The 11,659-nt window shown below is 35.6% G+C and overlaps 1 protein-coding gene across 1 annotated transcript; it reads right to left on the reverse strand.

Moving 5' to 3' along the window:
* Nucleotides 97-1,106, reverse strand: LOC110265435. Its single transcript, XM_021108396.1, has 3 exons — nt 772-1,106; nt 583-661; nt 97-471 (listed from the first exon to the last, which is right to left on the reverse strand). The coding sequence occupies exons 1-3, from the start codon at nt 915-917 to the stop codon at nt 343-345; spliced, it is 354 nt and encodes a 117-aa protein (XP_020964055.1). The 5' UTR covers nt 918-1,106; the 3' UTR covers nt 97-342.

Below are 11,659 nucleotides of genomic sequence, written 5' to 3' on the forward strand. Positions count from 1 at the left end.
GAAACACAGAGTTCTACTAAATTCAAAGACCAATGCTTGCATTCATTCACATTGAGACAATCCATACAAAAGGTGATTGTGGATTGTGTGCTCCTGCTCACAAGCGAGACCACGCTTTTCCACAAAACACAACAGGATTTAAACTTGTTCCTAATTACGTTAACAAGGCATTCATATTATAACACACGTGGCATCGGAGCCACTTCCACGGTCTCGGACACAAGTTGCCGAGGATAACACATACAAAAGGAAGGAAAAGTAACATAACTTCGCATGGCTTCCGAACACGGGAAGATGTATGCCATGGCAAAAAGATAGAGACTTAAGTGGCAACGGCGCAAGCTAGGCAACAGTGCGAAGAACTTCGCGCCACGCCATTTCACTGTTGACTTTGACTTCCAGCTTGTTCTGATTGGTTTCTGAATTCACAATGTTTGTTGCAGTCCTCATTCTAACTTTGCCTTCGTTAAGCTAATCACATGAAAGGGAGTGTTAGTGTTAGATAATGTAGTGGTGGCTGATGGGTCAACATGTTAAACTATAAGAAGATGACAGAAGTTTGCAAAATAATGGCATTTATACCTTCTTCGGAAGTAAGGCAGGGTTGAAGTTGCCATCATGTTGTAGCCAATACAAGCACCAAATTGGAGTATCATCATCCCTTATAGTGAAAGGAGATATTTCCCAGAAGAAAATGTCAAGCATTTGGCTAGTAAAGCAAAGTGAAAATAAAATTAACTTTGGGGGTTTATCGGAGAAAAGTTTCCTTACCTGTCTGGACGGAATGGAACTGTGGGTGGGTATTCTATGGCCCCCCAAGTAGTAGGATCCGGAGAGATCACATGGAAACTTGGCAAGTTCCTATCAAGTCTAAATATCTGGCCAAGCACGACAAGCTGCAAGAAGGCAAGAGACATATGAATACCAAAATGATCAACTAAGTTACCAACAGTAATGAAATGCGTTGCAGCTAAGCAATGGTTTTCCAGGCAGACAACAATAACTCACTATAGTCCTCATGTTCCGCTCCCTTCTGGTTTTGTTCTCATCGGTCCTGCAAATGTCAAGCGCTAACACCTTACCTTTTTTAACATCCAGAACCATCATGTACCAGCTATGAGAAGGCTCCAATATCGGCACGAACACCTGTGAAGTACAAAGTGAAGTCACTTTAGTTAATCCTCCTGCCAATTAAAATATAGTCATTACATTGTCATTAAATATCCCAAAACAAGTAACTACTTACATGCTCCAGTTCATTTGTTTCTGGCATCCATCGGCCCAGATAAGTCTGAAGGATTGCCTCTACGGGTTTCAGTTGGAGGATATGGTCCGCAAATGAGGAAGGCAAGAATCAATCACGCACAGGCTTGGTTCGATGTGCTCTAAGTGAGGCAAGCCATGCGATGGTGTTCACTATCTGGTATGCCAAAAAAAGTATTTGCGTTATGCGTGTAGAACGGAATGGTGATATGTCGGGACTCCAACAAAAATTGTACGATTGGAGAAAACTTACATCTGTGTGAGGAACGTATCTAGGGCATAGAGACAAAAACATCCCTCGAGGCATCTGTAATTCGAGGCACTTGTACAACATCTCTCTGACCAGTAAACAACTAAAGTTGTCACAACCCATGGAACCCCCATACTGTACCAAAGCATTCTACAGTTACAAAGCATCCAAAACTTACTCGTAATCTTCTTTTGACTTAGGCTTTTTGAATATGTAGGCAGCCATGACGGTCTCATCGTATGAGAGTGACATGCTGATCGTCGGTCGAAACTCCATCTCGTACCCCTACACATGAAGTTGGCATGTTAATGCACCGATTAGTTTCTTAAACCATGCATGAAACAACATTAGTTAGTTACATTTAGAAAATGAACTTGCCAGCGGGATTAGCATCGTTGGGGACTCCATGTTTCTTGTCAGTGTGTTCCGCGACCATGGCCTGGGTATAGGCTTGAAAGCCCCACTTCCAAGAGTTGCAGTTGCTGCAGGGGTTGTCTGTGGGATATTGCATGTCACCGGCGAAGGGATCCTGCTCAGAATATCACATGTCTCCATCTTTGGGATCTTAGACGGTCCTTGCGGAGCTAGTTCTGAGCTAAACAAGTTAGCTACTTGACTTGTGGTGTCCACTTGGGAGACAGTTGGTAGATGTGCCATGACCTATTAATACAAAGACTCTTGAGCATGCAATTTGTATAGTATACTGTGCATAACATTGCTATAAGTTGGACAAAGTCAGGAATACCTTGTCCCTGTGTGTGTGGGCAGGAGCAATTGTGATTGGGGCCTGGTTGACTTCCACTTTAGGCATGCCAACGGACCAATAAGGAAACCCTCCACTTTGCAAAGAAACAACAGTGCGCGGGCCACGTGGCCTAGGAGTAGAGAGGGACTCGTCAATGATGACATCATCGTCATGGCCAGGAGAATTTGGGACTATTACGTCTAACAGGCCACAGACTTTGGAATCAAGCTGACCTTTACCCTTTTCGGTATGGCTAATCAGGTGGGTATAGCCTCCACGTTCGCCCCCTACATCTGGTCTGGGAGGAGAGAAGCCAAGGTTTGCGGCAAGCCTCAGCGGTCCAGAAAGATCTGCAGCCGTGCTACTGACATTGCTATGCCCGGCCGGAATAGAAAACGATGTTGGCGTCCATACCCCACTGCTGCATCCTGCCTTGGCGGTGAGAATCTGCTTCAGATCCCCCAACGCTGATTGAGTACGCTCTACTCGCCTGGCAATGTCAATTAACCTCCTATCACCTTCGACGATCGTGGCTTCCACTCGCTGCAATAACCCACAACGTAACAGTAAGACAATCGTTAGTAGTTATCACAAACAATATTTATTTTTCCATTAAATGCTGCAACAAGGCAAACATTTGTCCTTGGTACTATTGTTGGGTACGCCTTTCTATCCTTCAATGTTTTACTTGTATTAAAAGAGTTATAATGAGCATGCATGACTTGGTTGGGTACATTATATAGGATTTTTACATTTTCAGTATGATTCCAGAAAGAGGAACACCTCATGAACTGTAGTTGCAACAGAAAAGATCCTTCTATGTAAAACAAAAATATTTAGCTGGGTTATGCCAGTCCCAGCCACACTACATGCTTAGCTGAAGATACAGTACACGCATCGGATGAAAGATTTGGGAAGGGGGTTGCAACTTGCCTGCACGATATTAAATATGCGCTTCACCAGGGTGTTCTCTCCCTCCACGAATCCCTCCGGGTCGACCTCCACCGTGACAGAAGGCGCAACGGCCTGGTAAACGACGAAACCAACACTCTCGATTAGATAGTAAACAGATGCTATGTGAATATAAAACTAAGTCGTTCGATTACTTACGACATCAATAGACAGACCCAAGTTCAAGTTGGTGTCATTGGCCACCACCACAGAGCTTTCTAATGGCGTCATATGCAACGACGGTTCGACCCTGCATGATGAAAAAAAAAAAGTTATCGCCGGAAACCCATCACTCATCTCCAAACATTTAAATGGCACTTTGAAATCAACTGCAAGAAAATTTTTTGGACATTCTCCAAAGTAAATACTTACCCATCCTCCTCAGTAGGCCCCTTGGATTCAATTAACGTCCCCCCTGGTCCGTCATTGAAGCACGCCTTCAAGAAATTTATGCTGCAAGTAAACACCCAAGTGTTCAGGATTTTTATGAAAGGAGAATGATTGTACGACTAGGTGGATTGTGATCCAAAGTGATTTGGGAATGACCTTATATATAGCTGGTGTGGAGAGAGAACGAGAACCTGATAAAGACTTCCCAGTGCATTCCCAACTATCTTCCCACGTGCCAATTTGCAAATAACCCCAACCGTAGAACATCCTACTCTTTCCATTTGTATAGTCGGACCCCTTGCTTGGCTTCACCGACTAGAATATTGTTAAAAAATTAAATTTGCTTCTCAATTTGCAACCGCATGCCACGTTACCGAAGTCGAATGACTCCATCGCTACTGTGTAACACTTATGGATCAACCTAAAACACTTGATCAATTGGGCCGAAAAAAAAAGTTATCTCCACCATAGGCGCAATTTACAAGTTTGGCCTGCACTCTGAACCATCACATCAACCAATGTACTCAGTGGTAATCATTATTTAGGCACAGAAGCCAGACAAACCTGATCGACAATGAGGATCACCTCTGCAACTTCGCCTGCCATATTTCTTCCAGAGAACTCTGTACTTTCGGCATGAAGGTACCGAGGCAAAGTCGACGTGGAATGATCGAGCGCCCCATTTTCAGGAGACGACAATCCATTGCAAATAAGGGCTGTACTTGGATTCTTATTTCCACAACATAGTGCAAAAAGCAACAGTTTCCGTAGCTGGCCATTACATCGAAGGGGACATGGAAACCTGCAGAATGGGCTCTTCTATATTTTCACTGGAACCAGAGGCATCCAAACGTGTTCAGAAGAGTTCATGGTGAGAAGATCTGTTGCAGAAATTGTTCGTGTGCCCATTGCCATGCACCCGCAAAGTAAATTCCCTCACACTCACCGAAGGGTATACGCGTGTAAGGGTTAGAGTTTCGCCAATGGCCAAATGAAACATCAATTGGAAAAATACCTATTTAGCTGAATACATAAATTTGTATGCTAAGGACAAAATTGTATTTAGATTAACCAAAAATACCAACTATATTACACATGTTTGGGTGCCATTATTTTGGTAAACAAAAATTTTTTTCAATGAAAAAGATTTTTTTTATTTTTTAACGTGTTTGGCAAATTTCTAGTAGTAAAAGTAAAAGTACTAATAAAATAAAAAATCTTTTTTGAGAAGCTGTAATTTATATTTTTTTTAAAAGATCTTTTTCCTTTAAAAAAAAGATATTTTTCATGTAATAAATAAACAAAAAATTACTTTTATATTGTTATACCCAAACATAATTGATAGATAAGAAGACCTTTTTACATGTCATATCCAAACATAGTGCATGTTTGGGTGCCATTATTTTGTTAAAAAAAGATCTTTTTTCAATGAAAAAAAGATCTTTTTTTAATTTTTAGCGTGTTTGGCAAATTTCTAGTAGTAAAAGTAAAAGCACTAGTAAAATAAAAAAAATATCTTTTTTGAGAAGCTGTAATTTACATCTTTTTTTAAAAGATCTTTTTTCTTTAAAAAAAGATGTTTTTCATGTAATAAATAAACAAAAAAGTACTTTTATATTGTTATACCCAAACATAATTGATAGATAAAAAGATCTTTTTGTATAAGATATCCAAACATAAAATTACTTTTACTTCTCCATAAAATCTTTTAAAAAAAGATAACTCGAAAAAAGATCTTTTCTTAGAAGCTCACCCAAACAAGCCCATACAATTACTTTTATTTCTCTATAAGATCTTTTAAAAAAAGATAACTCGAAAAAAAATCTTCTCTTAAAAGCTCACCCAAACAAGCCCATAATGTGTGTGGACTGTAAATCGTCAAAATGTTTTTGTGAAAAATAGTATTTTACGATATCGTTTTTGGGTTTAAGTTAGTGTGTGCCAACAGAAGCTATGTCTTGCCTACTCTATAGAAACATTTATTTTGATAAGGTAAATATTGATTCAAAAACTTTAGTTAACAATACTTTTTGCTACATACTCACTAACCGCATCGAATTATTATATAGAATTTTTTGGCATGCTTATTTTTTGTAACGTTTATTTGTTAAATGTTTTTTGTATATTACATTTTTGGTACTCTTAATACTCTTTTGTATTATGCAAAACTTTGTTACTGTTATTATAATTTATGGACAGTTTTTTGATTTAGTTTATTTTACATAACGAGATGAAAAAATAATGTTAAAAAAATTTAATAATACATTTAATGCACACAAATTTTAAGTATAAAAATGAGTTTTTGGTGCCTGCTTCATTGTAAATGATTTTTTTTTTTTATTTGAAAACAGGTTTAATATTGTATGTTGTTGGTAGGCTACGTACTCTTTTTTGGCATGTTACTAATGTATGTTTTCCTGCCATGCACGGAGTAATGTATACAATTATATGAAATATTTTTATTATATTTTAAATGAGAAATATATAGAGTACTTATTATTATAAATATTTTACAATTTAAAAATATTAAAAATAATTAATATTTATTTTAATTAATTTAGATTGGTTGAATGGTTAACTCATTTGTCTGCTTAAGCAAGTTTTTAGTTTTTGAATCTCACTCGTAATAAATAGAGGATCAATATGTGGTTGATTAATCCTGGACTTGTCGAGCTACGAAATCTGTAGGCCGTAGTTGTATGTGTCTTTAAAATGGATTATTTTTTTGTTAATAGCAATACTTATGGACTTTTGTCTTGGTTGAAATTTACTGACGACAATTTAATTAGTTGGTATCGTTTTCATTCGTAAAGTCAAAACAACATGATCAACGTTATAAGTTGTCGCCAATGAGTTATAGCTCAAATGGCATAGTCTCTCCATAGTCAATTAAGAGGTTGCGGGTTCGAGTCTCATATCTTTGGTTAGAAAAAAAAAAAGTGGTAACTTGTTAAAACTTCAAATTTTACGAACCGATTTTTAAATTTTCAAATTCATAAACTTCTGTAATTACAAAAGTTATTAGAGTTAGTGTGAGGAGAAGCCAATAGTAACTTTTATTTTTTTTTTTTTGTGACTAAACATAACACAAAGAAAAAAGACCTAAGAAAAAGAGTAGTACTCCTCTCTAATAATAATGTCTAAATTATTAGGAGGCAGTAACCACTCTAGATACACCTGCTTGTTTAAAACAGCAGTCTTAGCCATTAAATCAGCCGCTCTGTTTGTTGTTCGCTGGATGAGCACTAAAGTAGCTGTCCAATTGCGCTGGAGCATCTCTTTGATTTTGTCAAGCAGATCAGAGTCATTCATAATCATGCTGGTTGTGCCTCATGAAACAAGAAGAAACGCATCAAGATTATCAGTTTCACATATGACCTCTTTGCACTCGCAATCCCAAGCCATAACAAGCCCTATCCAAATAGCATGAAGCTCACAACAAAGAACACTAAAAAGAGGTATACTGGCAGAACAACCTTTTATCCAAATTCCCATGCTGTTTCTAATAATACATCCAAAGCCAGCTAATTGCTCATTTTCAAAAACGCTTGCATCGCAGTTCACTTTACAGACATTCATTGGAGGTGGTTCCAGTTATATTTCAAAGAAGAAGGAATAATATTCATTCCACCCAAATTTCTTCTTCAATAGCCATTCATACCCGCTTTTAGTCGAGTAGGTGAGAGTATTTGAGTTTGTCCAAAACCAACCTGATTTATCTCCTGCCTGCTTGATAGGATCAAAGAGCATCAAATCAAGTTTAACTTCTTCTGGAATCATTGTGCAAAGAATATCCCACCGCCAATGCCCATGGTGCCAGACATCTTCTAACTTCAAGTGAGAATCAGAAATGTGCACAAAAGGAACCAAAGGATCTAGCGTTCCACATGGTCGCCAAGCATGATACCAAAAGGATTGAGACATCCTGCCTGTACACCAATCAAAACCATCACGAAGCTTTTCTATTGTCTTATAAATCGCTCGCCAAGTGCTTGAAACATTATTAGAAAATTTGGGTGAAAAGTAAGAACTCCCAGATAAATATTTTGCCAACATAATTCTTACCCAAAGCTTATCTTTATTATGCAATAATTGCCAAACAAGCTTTCCGAGTAAAGCAAAATTTACGCATTGAGTATCTCTAATTCCCAAGCCTCCATATTTTCTTGGAGTGACAACTTTGCTCCACTTGACCAAATTTAAGCAACACTCTCCCACCTTTCCCTTCTACAAGAATTGTCTAAGCACAGAATCAATCTTTTGACAAACCGAAATAGGAAAAAGAGTCACTTGCATCTGATAAATAGGAAGAGAAGAAGCAACAGATTTAATTAAGCAAAGCCTGCCTGCTCTGTTAAGGAGCCGACCTTTCCAACTAGCCAGCCTATTCTTGATCTTCTCTAAAGAGTCCGAAAAAATAGATCTAGCAGCTCGAGGATGATTAAGGTTCACCCCCAAGTATTTGCCTAGGTCACTAGTAACTTTTATTATTTAGTATATAATTTACTCTATTGGAAAATAATTTAATATTTTCCAAATTTATGGATACATTTTTTACTAACTTCTTACACCATTTTATTTGACAATACTTACCGTTATAAAAAATGGCAAATGATCATAATTTTCCACAATATATACATGATGTCCAAAGTAATTTCTTTCGTTGAAATTAATTCTGGTTAGTGAGATAAAATTTGACATATTTCTTATTTTCTTAATCAAAGTTAAATATAAATTTAGAATTGAGTAATGACTCATTTTTTTTATTACAATAAAAAATAACTTGGTTAAATGTAAATTATTTAGCATTTAATAATTTCTATCAGTTCAATTTTAATTACCAAAAATTCTATTAAATATTAAGAATAAACTTAATAATCAGTAATATGTATATTATATTCGTACGTAAATAATAATATCCAATGTATTAATTATTTGTTTTTTTGATAGATTTATTGTATAATCTACAGAGGATTCATTTATTATCGAAAATTTTGTTCATAAATTTTGTACTATGTAAAAATAGTGATCTTATTTCTTATTTTTATTTAAACAGTTTTTCATAATTTTTTAAATAGATGATTAACTTAATCGATAAACTTTACTATTGCCTTTATACTAGAAAAATATCAGTTTAAACTACTTACATACTTTTCACTACTTACTAATGAATGAATAAATAAATATTTGCACTATGATACATATGATCGTAGATAATGACTTAAGTTACGTATTCTGTACGTTCAATAATATTTTGTATGTATATTTATTAAATATAAGATAAAGAAAATTGTTCAACAAATTACGTAAACAGGCATGAGAGAAAAAAAATTTAATATATCATATATAATAATTCTTGATATGTATAGTGTCCCGTATATTGTAAAATGATCTACTTTAATTATGTGAGTTACTACCGTTTTCTTTAATGTTTCGTCACAAAAAAAATAATATCTAAAACTTAAAAAGAAATAATTAAATTTTTTTAATTTGAATTAAAAAAATGTCATGTAAATATATTCAACTTTTACATATCCTAAGGCAGAAGTTAAAGGTAACTTATTTCCTCTTGCATGCATGGTGTGTTATTCTCCTATTGACCAAGTCTCTGCCACTCCAATTTGGGATAGGTGGAGAAAGTTACTTCTGTTAACAATTGCTGCAAATCAATGGCCAAGATTGTTTCTTGAGGACCAAGTAGCTATTCTCAAGGATTCAAATCTGGGTTTACCATTGAAATAGTTTTTCTTTGCTTCCCTGAGGCTTTTGGTCAAGCAAGAGTATGTCAGACTCAAATTTCTAATTCGGGGATTAACTGACAAAAGGTGATGCGATAAGTTGGTAGCACAAAGATCACAGAGTTGACCTAGGAGCCAACAACTCAACAACATACAAGTTTTTTGAAGTTTATGTTCCGATAACAGTTCTTTGAAGAAGTTTAGTAAACTTGGACAGCGTTTCCTACTCAAAGGAGCATTACGCCAGAAAGAGGAACCCAATCAGAGGAAAGCTAATCTTGTATCTTGTACTAATGACGTACCCCTTTCTTAGTTAGGTGAGCACTAACAGTGAAGAGTTAGGTATTAGTATAACCAGGTCAAGTTAGGCTAGAACTTGAGAGTGTAAGGATTCTGCTTCGCATTTGCTTCGTAATGCGACCTCCAAAATATATGACTCCCCATTCGCCGAACTATTTAGACACTGCAAGCTTGTGGACATGGAGGTTGACGAGTTCGAGGCGCAATGGGAGACGATGCTGGATGTGTGAGGGGTTCAGGAAGTCGAACGGGTGAAGGAATTGTGCCGCAAAAAAACCGCATGGGCGGCAACCTGCATCAGATGCCCATTTTTCGCTGGTATAACAACAACGTCCCGTTGTGAATCTCTACATGCCAAGTTGGGTGGGTTTGTGGAGAGTAGATATGAGAAATCCCAATGCCTTGAGTTCTTCCCCCAATTTCATTTTGATTTGATTTAATTTCATAAACTAATCATATTAATAGTTAATTAAGACTTCAAATTAATAATTTTTATTATTATTATTATTATTATTATTATTATTATTATTATTATTATCACCAAAAGAAAATTATCAATAATTTAAACAATACTGTTTAAATTTACAATAGAGTAAAGTATTGTTTTTGTCCCTAACGTTTGGGATAAGTCCTAATTGTGTCCCTAACGTCTAAATCGTCCTATTTGTATTCTTAACGTTTATAAAAGTGATTCAATGTTATCCTACTATCAATTATACTAACAAATCAGATTATATTTTTCAATTATTTTCACTTGGATGTATTCATTCTCAATTAGGTCTCACTTGGATGTGTTCGATTTTAATATTATACCCACTATTTGTGTTTAGATTCAATTATGTCCCTACAAAAGTCAATTATGTAAATGTTGTAGGAATTAGTTTCAACATTTGATGAGCTATTTTTCGGAGTAGATCATCGATTCTATCCCAGACATTTGTATTCTAATTTCAAGAAGACATTTTTATAACTCAAACTAAAGCGCTCATTATGTGTAATTGATGGCAGGATAACATTGAATCACTTTTACAAACGTTAGGGATATAAATAGTACGATTTAAACGTTAGGGATACAAATAGAATTTACCCCAAACGTTGAGAACAAAAACGATACTTTACTCTTTACAATAATAATATTTAATTTATTATACGAAAAATAAATCTACACAACGTGTATTTTCATTTTTAATCAAATGCGCAAAATAATATGTTGCTCATCTATGCAGTTACGATGTTGCTTGACAAATGTTCCCCTCATTTTTCCGGGATTTGGATTCTCTAAGGTTTGAATTTCACTTCAGAAAGTAAAGCGTAATCTCTCACCATTTATTTTATTGGTGGAATCAACAATAAATATGAGAGAAAAACCATTCAAGAGTAGAAGATCACACTTTATCCTCGAAAGTACTAATTTAAAATTTAGAGCATCCAAATTCATTTTTTTTGTACCCCTACATTGTTCTCAAATTATTCCAATCCTGAATTTTTTTTATAAATAATGGAACCCTCTCAGTTGTGCCTCTTGGTCTCCTCCACCATATATATACGGGGTAAATGATTGAAGTATTTGAAACTTAATAAAAAAATGGGTGAAAATAAAATATAGCATCTTATTCAGTGTTATCAAAACCGGACCAGACCTGCCGGTTCAACCAAGAAACTGGTGAACAGATCTTTTACCGGTCCGATCTGATATATGGACCGAATAAGGTATAAACCCGTTGGAAACCAGTTAAATCCGGTGCGAATCGGTGAAAACCGATCGAACTCTGTAAAGTTCGGTCTAACCGTACCGGTTAAGAACTAAATTTTAACAAAATGTTACATATGGGGTTTGAATCCCTCTCCTCTTGAGAAGAGGTGTTATGTATAGCCACCAGGCTGTGATGATGTTCATTATAATTTATACAAATTAGAATATATATATACATATCTTTTATCAAATAACTTACTTCTATATACTTTATTTTAAATTTAGTTATAAATTTACTCATTTTTAAATTAATTATATTTTTATTTAAT

The sequence above is a fragment of the Arachis ipaensis genome, chromosome B08, assembly GCF_000816755.2.
Source record: "Arachis ipaensis cultivar K30076 chromosome B08, Araip1.1, whole genome shotgun sequence".
In the NCBI taxonomy this organism is placed as follows: domain Eukaryota; kingdom Viridiplantae; phylum Streptophyta; class Magnoliopsida; order Fabales; family Fabaceae; genus Arachis; species Arachis ipaensis.